This window comes from Drosophila nasuta, chromosome 2R (assembly GCF_023558535.2).
Source record: "Drosophila nasuta strain 15112-1781.00 chromosome 2R, ASM2355853v1, whole genome shotgun sequence".
NCBI lineage: Eukaryota > Metazoa > Arthropoda > Insecta > Diptera > Drosophilidae > Drosophila > Drosophila nasuta.
Window position 1 is genome coordinate 27,815,855 of NC_083456.1, and position 14,272 is coordinate 27,830,126.

The 14,272-nt window shown below is 39.7% G+C and overlaps 5 protein-coding genes across 7 annotated transcripts; 4 read left to right on the plus strand and 1 right to left on the minus strand.

Moving 5' to 3' along the window:
* The first annotated feature begins 26 nt into the window (after window positions 1-26).
* LOC132786824 (small ribosomal subunit protein uS10) lies at window positions 27-1,299 on the plus strand. The gene is made up of 4 exons (XM_060793511.1): window positions 27-184; window positions 342-497; window positions 756-845; window positions 1,095-1,299. Exons 1-4 carry the CDS (start codon window positions 182-184, stop codon window positions 1,206-1,208), a joined length of 363 nt encoding a protein of 120 aa, XP_060649494.1. The 5' UTR covers window positions 27-181; the 3' UTR covers window positions 1,209-1,299.
* LOC132786823 (calmodulin-like protein 4) lies at window positions 1,282-2,261 on the minus strand. Its single transcript, XM_060793510.1, has 4 exons — window positions 2,154-2,261; window positions 1,933-1,963; window positions 1,802-1,866; window positions 1,282-1,747 (listed from the first exon to the last, which is right to left on the minus strand). The coding sequence occupies exons 1-4, from the start codon at window positions 2,154-2,156 to the stop codon at window positions 1,397-1,399; spliced, it is 450 nt and encodes a 149-aa protein (XP_060649493.1). The 5' UTR covers window positions 2,157-2,261; the 3' UTR covers window positions 1,282-1,396.
* Window positions 2,262-2,339: 78 nt separating this feature from the next.
* Window positions 2,340-5,219, plus strand: LOC132786821 (G-box-binding factor). Of its 3 annotated transcripts, none has more exons than XM_060793507.1 (5): window positions 2,340-2,571; window positions 2,683-2,793; window positions 2,858-3,072; window positions 3,476-3,624; window positions 4,908-5,219. In XM_060793507.1, exons 1-5 carry the CDS (start codon window positions 2,476-2,478, stop codon window positions 5,099-5,101), a joined length of 765 nt encoding a protein of 254 aa, XP_060649490.1. In that variant the 5' UTR covers window positions 2,340-2,475; the 3' UTR covers window positions 5,102-5,219. The 3 variants fall into 3 exon arrangements, with proteins under 3 accessions (XP_060649490.1, XP_060649489.1, XP_060649488.1); XM_060793506.1 differs by lacking the exon at window positions 4,908-5,219 and adding an exon at window positions 3,889-4,810 and having other exon boundaries at window positions 2,341-2,571; window positions 2,861-3,072; XM_060793505.1 differs by lacking the exon at window positions 4,908-5,219 and adding an exon at window positions 3,889-4,810 and having other exon boundaries at window positions 2,343-2,571.
* A 149-nt stretch (window positions 5,220-5,368) lies between these two features.
* On the plus strand, window positions 5,369-7,378 carry LOC132786822 (uncharacterized). Its single transcript, XM_060793508.1, has 5 exons — window positions 5,369-5,598; window positions 6,320-6,480; window positions 6,538-6,628; window positions 6,712-6,830; window positions 6,890-7,378. Coding segments are annotated over exons 1-5 (510 nt in total). The 5' UTR covers window positions 5,369-5,596; the 3' UTR covers window positions 7,027-7,378.
* Window positions 7,379-7,844: 466 nt separating this feature from the next.
* On the plus strand, window positions 7,845-13,334 carry LOC132786813 (Fanconi anemia group D2 protein). Its single transcript, XM_060793477.1, is given in 14 exon segments — window positions 7,845-8,112; window positions 8,173-8,918; window positions 9,029-9,173; window positions 9,237-9,305; window positions 9,365-9,567; window positions 9,635-9,707; window positions 9,772-9,941; window positions 9,999-10,486; window positions 10,552-10,753; window positions 10,812-10,934; window positions 10,996-12,050; window positions 12,105-12,549; window positions 12,607-12,751; window positions 12,753-13,334. Coding segments are annotated over 14 exon segments (4,497 nt in total). The 5' UTR covers window positions 7,845-8,025; the 3' UTR covers window positions 13,299-13,334.
* The last annotated feature ends 938 nt before the right edge of the window (window positions 13,335-14,272 follow it).

Genomic DNA, 14,272 nt, shown 5'->3' on the forward strand with positions numbered 1-14,272 from the left:
TCATTGAGAACGTGGGTTGCCACCGCGTTTTATTTGGATAAGTGGCAACGCCGTAGAGGCCGTGCTGGCATCGCTGTGACTGTCTCTCTTCCCATTTCGTTTTTTGACCAGCAAGTTAACTGGTTCAGCGCTGCTCAAAATAACAAGATTTGAATATCTCGACCAGATAAATTGCTAAATAATGGTAAATATCCAGCTACAATGCATTCAAATTGATTAAAACACATTACCTAAACGTACAGTGCAATAATTTTATTTAAAAAAACACTGCACGTGGTAAGCGTGTTTCTGAGTGCAACATAACCTCACAATTTACTTACATATGTGTTGACATTTTGCAGGCTGCTGCTCCTAAGGACATTGAGAAGCCCCATGGTGGCGATTCTGCATCCGTGCACCGCATCCGTATCACCCTGACCTCCAGGAACGTTCGCTCCTTGGAGAATGTGTGCCGTGATCTGATCAACGGTGCCAAGAACCAGAATCTGCGTGTCAAGGTAAGCAAAAGAAGAAGAAACGGCCGCTTCCGCTTTTCTTGCATTTACCTGGAGGCTTCGTGTGCCCGCTTGCCGCTTAGCCTAGTCATTAATAAATGCTAGATCAAAGATATAGCTTGAATTGACATCATTTTCACATTTGATTCATAAACAGTGTGAAGATTTTCCATGATTCCTGCAACAGCTCTAAAACATAAATGCAACTTTTCCTTTCTGTTTGCTGTACTGTAAATATTTATGAATCTTTTCCATTTTCAGGGCCCAGTGCGCATGCCAACCAAGACCCTACGCATCACCACCCGTAAGACTCCTTGCGGTGAGGGTTCCAAGACCTGGGATCGTTTCCAGGTACGTTGATAGTTTAAATAAACATTTTATCTGATGTGGACAGATCAGATATCGTGCTATGGTTAAACATAACCAGCCATTGTACAGTATCGCCGATTTGCCCAGATTAAACGTATTCTCATAGTCCACTTTGCTGGTTATTCCTCACAATTTGGCTCTCCGAATTCGACAATAAAATATAATTTATTCAATACTTAATTTGCAAGAGTCATTTTCAGTTAATAATAATTGCGTTTTCCTCTTTTTTAGATGAGAATCCACAAGCGCATCATCGATTTGCACTCGCCTTCTGAGATCGTGAAGAAGATCACCTCGATCAACATTGAACCCGGAGTAGAGGTTGAGGTTACCATTGCCAACTAGATTCGGCGAAACGAACCGTTTCTTCTCAACAAACATGCTGAAAAGTTGAGCATTTGAATAAAAACCAAACAACTTTTCATAAATAATTAAACTCTTTTTTATTTGCATTGTGCGAGCAGAAGAATGAAATATTAGCATAAGATTTGAAATAAGTACTGGAATGTGGTGAAGTGCTTAAAGAACGTTGTTTAGTAATAGTCCGGAACTGGAGCACAAGCGATTTTCACAAAATCAGCATAACGCACAGTGCTATTGTTGTTGACATTAGCCTCCCTGAAGATATTGTCCACCTCACGAACGGATAAACCTTCGCCCCAGTTCTGAAGCAAGTTGCGTAGCTGCTTGGCCGATATAGTACCCTTATTCTGTGGATCAGCTGCACGGAAGGCAGCGATTACTTCATCCGGCAGACTTTCCACAGAGGAATGTTGATGCATTATGTCCAGAAAGTCAGCAAAACTCATTTTGCCATTCTTTTGCTTTAAATACGAAACCAGCTCTTGTATGGTTGGTGATAAGCCCAAGGAACGCATAATAACCTGTTCATAGAATATATTTTATTGTCGTTCATTGTGAACATGACTAATACTTACAGTTAGTTCGTCCAAATTGTTAATTTGGCCCGAACGAGCAAACAGATAAAAACACTCACGGAATTCTAAGGGAAATAGATAAGGTTTTTGATCAGTATGAAATCATTTTATGTAGTTCTATGTGTATTTACCATCAATATCCTGTTCTTTGAAGTAACGAGCCTATAAGCATGAAAAAGAAAGTCACATAAAGAATTAGTTCGTAATTAGCATAAGAATTATTATGGAAAAATGGGTACAATCAGTCAAGTGGAAAGTAGACCAGAGAAATTAGGAGTAAAGAATGCGTTTACAGCTCATAAGTTGCATAACTCACAAAGTTTTTATTTTTAATTTATTAATTACAACTTACCATTATTTAAATGGATATATATTGCACTTTAAACAAATAAAACAAATAATAAATAAACGAAAAGAAAACTCAAACAGGTTGTAGTGCAAACTACTAAGCGTTGCCACCAAGCTAAATGCTCACCGATAACACTTATCGATAGCTCGCTTACCTGTCGCAACAGCTGTCGAGGTCGTGTTACTGGCAAAAGGTGAAGAAGCAGCAGCAATTTGTGTACGTGTGTGTTTTGGATAGCCACTAAGCTCTAGCTACGTGGTGATTATCGTGCGTGCCACCGTATTCGAAATCCTCGCAAGCAATCCAAGCGATTCCCATTGCCCAAATGCATTTAACAGATTTCACAGCAGCCTTGCTGCTCGCACTCCTCAGCTGCAGCAGCGCACAACGAGTGGCGCCCGGCGTTAATCCTCAGCATTATGTGAGTTGAACCAATAAGAGTTTCGATGTTGTAATAAATTGTGCAAGCAGCTGTTGTAGTTGTTGTTGTCTTATGAAATAGTTTGTTAACTGTTTTCCCTTTTAACAACAGCAACAAGTGCCCCAGCAAGTGCCACAACATCACCAACAGCCGCCACCGCCACCACAGTACCAACAGCAACAACAAATTCATAGCGCGCCTGGCGTCCCACAACAACAATATGTAAGTGGTTGTCAAGGATACATGGACACTTTACGCTAAAGCATATGTGCTCTACACTTTTCAGCAGCAGCAGCAAGTGCAATATCAGCAGGTTCCCGTGCAACAGCAACAGCAGGTGCCACAGATGCAACAGCAACATATTCCCCAACAGCAAGTGCCACAACAGCAACATCCACAGCAAGTGCAGCATCAGCAACAGCAGCAACATCATGGAGGCGGACATCATCATGGACAGCCGCAGCAGGTGCTAAACACGGGCAACATTCAGCAGGAGCGCGCGTAAGTTTCCCACAATCACAATCATGGGGTATTATCATATCATTTGTGGCTAGCGCAATTAATCAATAGCGACTTAAGTGCTTAAAAACTCGCAAACAACTATTTGTTATCTTATCACCATATTTAATGACAACGCGCGCACTTTATAGCAGGGATAGTAAATAAAAAAAGTGTAACATAGAAGTCGCATTTCAACTTTTCGCCCATGATGGTTCATCTTCTATCTATCTTCTATATCCATATAAAAAAATCCTTTGCCCTTAGTGACTATCAATGCATAGTTAATGAATCGTTTCCCTCAAATAGCAAACATTTTATATAACGAACTTTATTTTGTTTTTAAAAAAAGGACCTAGTTTTCGCATTACCATTTCATTTTTATAATAATCTGCTTGCTTTTCAGTCACATCCAGGAGCACATGCAGGTGCCCATCGATACGAGCAAAATGTCCGAGGCTGAATTGCAGTTCCATTACTTCAAAATGCACGATTCGGATAACAACAACAAGCTGGACGGCTGTGAACTCATCAAATCTCTAATCCACTGGCACGGTAAGCACTTATTTTTTAAATTTATAACCATTTACTATTACTATATTTATTTACCGGTAGTTTGTTGTTCGGTTTTCGTTAACGTTTTAATTCATGACTTTTGTTTTACCCTTTTACTTGCACGCACTACATTTGGTCTGATTGCGGTTGTGATTCTGAATCTGATTCTGATTCTGACACTGGTTGTGGTTGTGCTCATCATTTCTAAATCCATCTTGCATATGGCTTATTCTGATAATTAATTTAATAACAAATTTATAATAGAGCAAGGCAGCAAAGAGCAGCCAAACGGCGAGAAGCCACATGTGGAGGAGAAAGTGTTCTCAGACGAGGAGCTTGTTGCTCTCATCGATCCCATACTGCAGATGGATGATACATCGCGAGACGGTTTCATTGACTATCCGGAATTCATCAAGGCTCAGCAGAAGGCTGCCGAGAAGATGCAACAACAGCAGCAACATCCAGATCCAGCGCAGCAACAACAACAGCAGCATCAGCAACAGCAGCATCAGCAGCCACATCATTAGTCTATAGTTCGATAAATCAATCAGTTTGCATTATTACTATATATATTCCAATCAAGCATAGTTCTGTCAACATCACTGTCCTTGGTCCGCATTCGTGCCCCCACAAACACACAACATACAACACATACATGCCACATGCCACACTCGCAAATTCCAGCGCAAATTGTAATATATACTATATTATCAAGAACAATTTTCGATAATGCTACAAGCATTCCAAAAAATCGGGCAACTACTTTTGAACAAATTGTAATAATTTCTTCTTCGAATAGCACACGACGACGAATCTCTTCTCTTTGTGATCTGTGCAATGAAAATGTTTGTTTGTTTATTTTATTATTGTTTTTTGCCTTCTTCTTCTTCTCATAATTATTAGTTTCTTCTACGATTTATATAGTTATTTATAAGCGTCACTTCAAATTCAGCAAACAGCAAACTAAACAAAAAGTATCAACAGACTGATCACGTGTAAAACGTTTGTTTTGTATAAAATGAAAAACGAAAATGATAGAAAAGAAAAACAAAAGCCTGGAACTAATTAATTTGATATAAACTATATATATATACATATACTTAAATAGACGCGTGCAAAATTCATTGTAAGTAAAACACTTTTGTTTTTATTTAGCGAATAAAAAATCACAGAAAATGAAAATTCATCTAACAAACGCCTTATAGTCTCGGGTTATTGGATTGGAAATATCATTTTATTTTAGTCTAAACATCGTTTTCTTAAATGTTTATTTATTATTTCAGTTGAAGATCCCAATAAACCGATTACCAAGGACACCGACAAGCCAGCTGAAGATGATCACAAGGGCAATGTCTACACGGATAAGGCACTGGAGGATACCATAGACTATGTTCTCAAATCGATGGATTTGAATAACGATGGTTTTGTGGACTATGCGGAATACCGAAAAACCGAAGCCAACATTGGCAAAGACTAGAATTGATTTAAAAAGAGAGCCATAGAACTTGACAAAAAGAAATTTAGTGGTTAAAATGCAAATTTGTTATAACTTTTTATACTTTTCGAAAATAAATAAAAGCCTGAATTAAAAGCAATTACTAAAGAGACGTTAATCAAGTTGAACCCTGGCAAAGCAAGCTTTCCACACGGTATGAACCCAAACAGCCGGCCGGCTAAGCAGCCCCCTAAAAGAAAGCTTTTATGCCGTACTAAAGCTCTTTTAGCAACTTTGCTTTACACATTCTACGTCGAAGCGTCGCAGCGAACAGAAGCGTGAAAAGAGCGCAACGAAATGTGTTGATAATAAAAAAAAAAATCCAAAGAAAATGACAAGCAAAGTGTTGGTCAAAGGTGTCCAGTGAAAATCGAAAAATTGCAATTACTCGCGATTATTATTCATTCATTTGTTATTCAAACAACAAGCATTCGCCGCGTGTGACCAATCAACAAGCTCAATTAAATCGCGCTAGCAATGTAAGCAAACAAATCAAGGCACATTTGAGAAGCATAAAAAACTGTGCTGGTTTCTAATTATGAATTGCATGCAAGCGATTACCGTGGGGGGTGGGGCGGAATTCCGCTGCGTTGCTTGGGGCGTCGTTTGTTTTTTTTGTTGACGGAGAATAAATATATCCGTATCCGGGAGCACGTGCTTGCGTGCAGCCAGGCACAAAGTGGCCTATGTATGTATAAATATTAGCCTCGTCCGTAAATAACAAATGTGTCAGGTTGCGTGTGTTATCGATTTTGCACAACGCCCTCGTCCCCCCCTGGTCCGCCCATCATCCCCAGCCCAGGCTGGCGTCGCATGCAAAAGCTATCCAGGGGTGGGGGATACAATTTGTGTTTTTGTAGCGTTGCCGGCCGGCTTTTGCTTGACACGAGAATGCTTTCACATCATTAGCTTAAATTTGATTGCCGTGTTTATTTTAGTTGCATACTTGTATAGTTATTTCCAGGATTGAGAACGCGAAATTAGTACGGCTTTCAAAGGAAATGATTTAGAAAATTTGAAGATTTAATGTTATCGTCTTATTTGTAGTAAATACTTCGGAAAAACTTCAAAAAGTTTAAGTAATCCTAAATAATTTAAAATCTAAAAAAAGTATTGTTAGGATAAAAATAAGTAATGAAATTATTATTAAACTTTTAATTCAATATTTAAATAATATAATATATAATTTCTGTATTACAGGGCTGCTATTCAGTCTTCCGGCAGACCCCGTGAGCGATTGCTCTACGCCTTTCGTGGGTGGATTGCGTTTGTTGCATTCATGGATCTGGGCACTGCTTTTCGCAGTTACATTGAACGCCGCAGTTTCCTGGGCGATCACAGCGACACACAGTTTATTGAAGGTGAGTATGGAGAATGATTTATCAAAACATAGATATGAATATTGAATTATCCTGCAGGTGATTATACCATATCACGCATCATTGGCATGTACTGTCTGCTGAAGGCAATCGCCCTAGTTCACTGCACTCTCTACATACATTACCGACCGTAAGTAAATAAATATCGTAATTAAATTCCAGTTTAGCAGCTCTAATTATTCCACCTTTTTGTTTTTCTTTCATGTTGTACAGCGTTGTTAGCATGGGCGGCTGCTCCTTGGCTCTCACCATGGTCTTCTATGCCACTGAGGCACTCTATTTCCGCTCCAGTACTTTGAACTTTTACGTCATCTTCCCTTGTGTATTGAATAGTAAGTAATTCCTCACCCCTTTAACAGAACACATAAATACTTTGTATATTCCTAAATAGCAATTACTCTACTGGGCTTAATCTATATACCGAAAAGACTTCGTCTATGGGAACCAAACATGGATTTGGATGACGAAAACTCTCAACTATTAAAGCAAATGACTGGCTTTAAGCGACGCCGCGCGAAAAAGCAATAATTTAACGTCTAAACCAAAAAATACAACGAAGCGAAGCAATTGGCGACATTTTTTCAGAGTTTGAGACGTTGAGACGCATATTAATCCATTATGGACTGCATTGATGTGATTGACAACCATCAAAGAAACCTTAATTTATTTATATAGCAATAATGCTAACTAACCGAAGCCAAATTAGTGATTTTTATTATTATAAATTAAGAAAGCAGATACAAAAAAACAATGCTCTTCATACATACGTCAATTCCTGACATTATCACTCAATAATAACATTTTGTACTTCCCTTTTAGCAACCATACATACATATATACATAATTATAACCGAATAGAGTTTATTACACTTTTAACAAAGATATTTATATAGATTTAATAGTTGGTATGTTGCCATGTTAAAACATCACGTTAAAACCTTAAGTTCGCAAGTTAAAGTTAAGCAAATTTAGTATTCGACTCAAAAGGAATGGCTTTAAATTTACAAACAACAAGCACGTTTATAATCAAATATTTAAGTATTATATGGAATTTTTCCATTATAGACTCACAAGTAGTTAATTGCAATATTTGCACATTCAAATTTATATTTATACATAACGATCATATACGAATATATACATATGTAGGAGCGATGCTTTGTATTACACAAACATTAATATTTATTTCAAATGTATAAAAAAACAATAATAGACTTAGTAAAACATGTTTAAATTGCATATACTCAATAAAGATTTGAAGTTACTTAATAAATTATTTTCGTGCGTAACGTATTTTTGTTATCAATAACAGCTAGTGTTAACACTTTTAAATTTGTGAGTGGCGCCAAATGCAAGACAGGGTCGTCGTTGTAACAAAACCAATGGATTCAGATGGCAACGCCACAATTGTGTAAATTGCCGCCGATTATCTGCAATAATTGTTATCGATAACTAACTTGCCTACTACGACGCGGTGACTTCATTTAAAAAGTAAATTGTATTTAAATCAAAATCAGTATTAACATTATGTATCGCAAGTTTAAGAAGCGCGCTAATCCAGTCAATCCCAAGCCACTCAATCCAATTGACGAGAATGCGACAATTAAAATACCAGTAAGTGGTGTTTGTACTTTGTCTAAAGATCAATCAACAAATTTAGTTTTTCCTTTTTAGCGCCTTTCTACTGTTGATAAAGCAGACGATGCCATCGAGTCCTTCTCCCGGGAGAGTGAGGAGAATATCCCAGCGTCGCAGGAGCAAACGCAACGCTTTCTCTCCCAGCACAGCATTGCGTTGGCTGCCACTTTGGGACGTACTCAATCTTCGTCAAGGATCAATTGCTCTCGTCAGCCCAACACTTTCTTTGAAATGGTGCTGCTCAATGCGGGTGTACAACTAGATCATGATGACACATTTGTGCTATCCTGTGATCACATTGCTATTGTGGCCAAAATACGCGATATTCTTGTGCGCTCTCCCAAATATCCCGACAATATTGAGACCTTTAAAACGGGCTTAAATGCCGCACTGGCTCCGAAGTCAAAGCTGGCCCAAAAACTGCTCAGCGGCTGTACGATTGACACCGCTGGCGAGGAGCAGGCGTATCAGTCACAGAACAGTATGTTCATTAACTTCCTCATGATTGACTTTCTACGCGAACCTTGTCTGGAGGTGCTATTCAATAAAATCGAAGAGATTGCCAAGCTGGATCGTGTGCAAACGATACCCGGTTGCCTACCTTTGTTGCCACTGATGTTGGGCCAATTGCGGTATTTAACTCTGTCGCACAGCGATCAGATTTATTCGCACATCGAACGCATCTTCAACATTGGCAGCGACTCGACAAAAATGGACGTTATCAACAATGCTGAATTTGTCTTGGATGCCAGCAAGCACGATGACTTTGTGGATCTGCTAATGTAAGTAACCTAAGAAACGGATTTTATTATGGAATCATATATAAATATTCAAGATATGCACACAAACAATAGATTTCTCTATTCACTTTCGATCTGAATTTGTATTTAAGCATTAACTACGCCAGCAGCAAGGATCTGTTCCACTTGAGCACTGTGCAAATGCTCAGCAATTTGTCGCTGAACGCAAGGTCACAAGGAAAGCTGCGTGAGCGTATCTTGGACTTTATAAAGGAGGACAGCAGCTGCTCCAATGTGGTAAGGAACAGAAATACTCTACAACTGTTATCCATAAAAAAAACGCTAATATTGTTTGTCTAGTTACTGCCTCATCTTATACGCCTGCTCCTAAATAGCCTCAATCAAGATACTGATGACATTGTGCGAGAGGTAAGAAATCATTTTATTATAATTTGAGTAATGGTAATTAAAATACTGTCTTTTGTTAGCTGGTCTCTACGCTGCGTGAAGTGTTCAATTGGCGGTATAGAGCACAAGGTGATAATGCGGTGGAAATGGCCAGACCAGCGGCCAACGAGAAGCAATCTCAATTGGAACTTTTTGGCTTTCTACAGCAAGGCTTAAGACGCTCCAAGCGTTTCTATCAGATGTGGCAACGAATTATTGCCGGTTTGCCTGCCATGGAATTTAGGTGCGAGCTTCAAACTTTTCATCATATATTACGAATTATATATTGCATTGATTTTCTTATTTTGCAGATCCTTTGATTTCATAATGTTGCTGCTGCTCATACACATCAACGAGGACAATACGCTATACATTCAGAACCTTGTGAGTGACTGGAAATTATTAATTAGTAGCATTTAGTTAGACAAGTTTGTTTTTGTATTCACAGCTGCGCAGACGCATTAAGTTGGAGCACCTCACAGTGGAAATACTAGATGAAGTCAAAGAGCATTATGCGCACATTTTGGAGTTGCATATAAGCGTTTTAATGCACATATTACATGATTTTGTGCGCGAAAAGAATCGCATTGTGTCAGACTTTGCTAAAGGTTCTTATAGGTAAGTTAAATTATTTAAATAAAATTTACCAACCTTTTAATCATTCTCACTTTACAGCATACTCTTCAAACTCTGCAACTCGATACAAAAGAATATACTGAAGAAACTGCTGGAGCTAACGTTTGACAAGTCTGCCCAGCATGTGACCACAATGTCGCTGATATTGATGCGTGAATTGCAGCGCAAGAACTCGAAGCATATACAGAATTGTGCCATGCTCTTGCTGCCTCTGCTGGATCGCCTCAGCGATTTGACGCTCCCACAAACACGTCTGGCAATGGATTTGCTGTGCCATGTTGCCTTCCCGGAACCCAAGCTGAAGGAATGTGCACCACTGCAGGATCAAATTGAAATGATGGTTAAGAAGCAGCAGATCAATCGCACTGACTATGTGCAGCGGCAGGGCATCATTGGCTGTGTGCAACTCATTGATGCTGTGGCTCGTATCGAGACGCAGCTGCTGGAGAACGACGACTTGCAAACTAGTGTGGAGAGCATTACTTCTTTGCCCGATGGACGCAGCAAGCAGGCAGCTAACCTGATTAGTAAATAGCGACAATTACAATTTTAAAATTGTTTATTAATCAAACTATTTTTTATCCCACTTTAGTGCTCACCCAGTCAGCCATACGCAACTCTCCTGAATTGCTGGCATTGTTCTATGACGAGTTGGCCAGTGTTTTGACTGTGCGTTATTACAATGCGGAATCAGCTTACATGCTGGATAACAAGTTTCTGATTTGGCTATGCGAACTAATGACCTATCGCTTCCAGCAAAGTTTTGTCAGCGAGCATCAACCAAATGCCATCAAGTGAGTGTAATCCTGTAGTCTATTAATATTGTTGTAAACATTAAAATGCTTTATACAGAGGCATTCAACTGGAGTACCAGAAGAATATTAATGAGCTGGACGAAACCAATGTGAATACGGAGTCCGAAGTGCTGAGCATTGGCATCAATATATCCGAGCTAGTTCTAGCGCCAAATAGCAAGTGAGTTAATCAAATCTTGTAAAAATAATTACTGCTCTTTAATACGTCCTCCAACTTGCAGCGCTTGTGACTCCATTTTTGTGCTAGCTCCTCTTTTCAACTTGGTCAGCGTGCTGCACAATCAACGCTATCAATGCAGCTTGGAGGTGATCAATGCGCTTCTCGGATGTGCCATCATATTGCCCTCGTTCTTTGACGATGCCAATTATATGGCTGTATTCGATAACTATGATGAGGAACTGCAGAAGCAAATCTTAAACATTTACTTTCACACAGTCAACTGGATACGCGTAACGATTTGTGCCTTCGCCTCACAGAAGCATGATGCCACACGCAAGCGAGTCTTAATGCGGCTGGGTGATTTAATCTGCATAGAGCAGCGTTTAAAGATACTTTTGACGCATGCACCTGTTGGTTTTGTGCCGCCTCCGTGTCAATTCTTAAACAACCCAAAGCAGACGACAGCACAACAAGGTGTGCGTGAAAAACGTCAGACGGGCAAGCAATCGAAAGCAATTCTCAGTGAATCAATCAAAGAGACGGAGGACAATCAGCAACAGTTTGGCAACCTTTCGAAAGTCGGCGATTTGACTATCAAATTGGGCTCTTGCAAGCCGGTAAAATGCAAAATTGACTTTGAGTCATTGTATGGGTCATTGGAGCGCTATCGACAACTCGATGTTGGCATTATAGTGCTGCTCAAGGAGGAATCTTTCACACTGAATCATCCACTTGAATCTGAAGAGGTTGGCACGCATTTGGGTTTACTTGAGTTGCGTTTCATACTCACAGACCTGGTGAATAAGTTGGAAACTGTCATCAATGGCCATCAGGATGTAACTGACGCCGATTCATTGAGGTCTCATGTCGCCAAGCCAGAGCATTTCATGTGCGATTTACAAGAGTGTCTCGGAGAAATCACAATGCGTTTAATTACACTCGCTGAGCACATTGACGAGCAGTTGGAAAAGGTCAATAATGTGCATAGCAATTTGGATCTGTTCAAGGACAAGTTTAATTACGTGAAAACCTGTTTCGGCTTGTGTATTCATTTGTTTGCTTTGTACTTCTCTTGGAACGAGTGGACTGACAAGTCGCAGTCACAGCTGCTGCAATGTAAGTATTAAATCAAATGTTGATTGTATAATTTGTTAATTATTATGTTTGCAGCCTCTCTGCGAAATGCTCTGCCACCTGCCAAGCGCAAGTCACTCAAGAAGCCGACGCAAGCTAGTCTTGCCACCCAGGTCTTTGATTACTTCCTGAAGTACGAGAAATCGGTGCTAAGCCTTGGCACCGCTGTCCAGCTGCAGCGTCTGCTACGCAGCCTACGGAAGCTGGGCGCCTCTGGGGAAAATGCTGCCAAACGAGCTGTGCAGCAAGGCGAGGAAATACGTAAATTGTGCACCATTATGTTGAAACGCAAATGGTATCATTATTCGGGTAGCCTGGAGAAGGGCGCACAGTGTAACATTCATCTGGACGAGCTTGTGAAGGGCTTTCTCAAAGATTCTCCTTACGATCGTCAAAAGGACATTTTGTCAGATCTAAATGAGGAGTGCGGACTGTTGAATAAAAAGGACACGGCATTGGATTCGTTTCCTAACATCAAAAAGTAAGTTTTACTGATTAGTTTTTGTTATAAAGTAATTCTAATTATTGTTTATTCTAGAGCCAACTTTCCGCTGCTATTTCGTGGTTTGTGTGAGATTCTTATAGCCACATTAAGCGGCCAGTGTACGGCAGACACTGCAGGCGATCGTTTCCAGCTTTGGGAATCGACCATAGGATTGCTAAATGGTTTGCTAAATGTCGTTAAAAAAGATGGAGCAGCCTCGTAATTTCGGATTATTCCTGAAGCACTCACAGCTATTCTTGAAGCTGCTGTTGCAACATGGACTTCCCGTGCTCGAAACAATTGTACGCGACAGTCCCGAGCGACTTGTCACGTTTCTGAGTGAGCTGCAAAATGTAACAAAGTTTTTGCACAATTTGTGCTGTCATTCGAAGAGTATTAAGAACACTGCCATCATTTGTTATATACCGAGTCTGCGCGAAACTCTCGAGACGCTGGTGTTTCGAATGAAAGCTTTGCTGGCGGCCAACAAGTGTCATGCGGCCTTCCACATTAGCATTTTGGACAACAAGGATCTGCATGGCGATGCGATTCGAACGCCCGCCGGCTCCTTTGCAACTGAAACGAATAGCGACGAGGAAATACCCGCAGATGACGATGATGTCGATGAAACTGTACTCGACGACACTATGAGCATAAGCAGCTCGACCAGACGTAGCAGCTTGGAGAATCGGAGCAGTAAATCATCTTCACTCAGCAAAACATCTTCACGCAGTAAATGCTTTTAGGAATATGACATATGTATGTAAATAAAAGTATATAAATACAAATAAAAAATATAATATAAAAAAAATTATTAAAAATTTATGGTTTATTTGGTCACTTAAATGCAGGTAAAGTATATAATTTGAATTTATTCATGGCCACTTAAATGCAGGCAAAGTATGTAATTTGAATTTATCCATGGTAAGTAAACCTCCTCTAAAAGTATGAAAATTTGAAATATTGTACCAGGCCCCCAGAAGCGAGCAGCAAGCGGCCATGCAGAAAGTCACTTGTTTCCAAAGTCGAGGGAGTAACTGCTTCTCGCTCTTAGGATCCACATGTCTCTCTCTTAGGATCCACATGTACAGTTTCACCAGCTGTTTGAATTCACTTACTACTTTATTATGTTCGCCTGGTATTTCAGCTGCTGTTAGTGTCGTGCTGTTGTCTGCGTGGAATTACTGCAAATGACTGAAAAGTGCCAAATCATCACATGAAATACCAGGTGAACAGAAATAAGCAGCAAGCAGAAAAACATAAAGTCACAGTGTATAGAATCGAATAGCGACAAGAAAATACCCGCAAATAGCGATGACGTCAATGAAACCATAGTGAGTGAGGATGTGAGTGTAAGCAACTCGATCAGACGTAGTAGCTTGGAGAATCTTCTTTTAAGAATATAACAAATTAAATAAATAGTATTTATACAAATGTATTAGTTTATTTTATTTGGAAACTTAAATGCAGGTAAGGTATTAAAATTAGATTTATCCATGACCACTTAAATGCAGGTAATGTATTTACTATGAATTTATTCCTGTTCCAATGTTCAATGATATTCCTGTAAAAATGGAAAATCTGAAAAATTGTACCAGGCCATCAGAAGTGGGCAGCAAGTAGCCATGCAGAAAGTCACTTGCTTTCAGCAACCAAGAGAGTAATTGCCTCCCGCTCATAGGATCCACACGTGTCTCTCTTGGGATCCACATGAATAGTT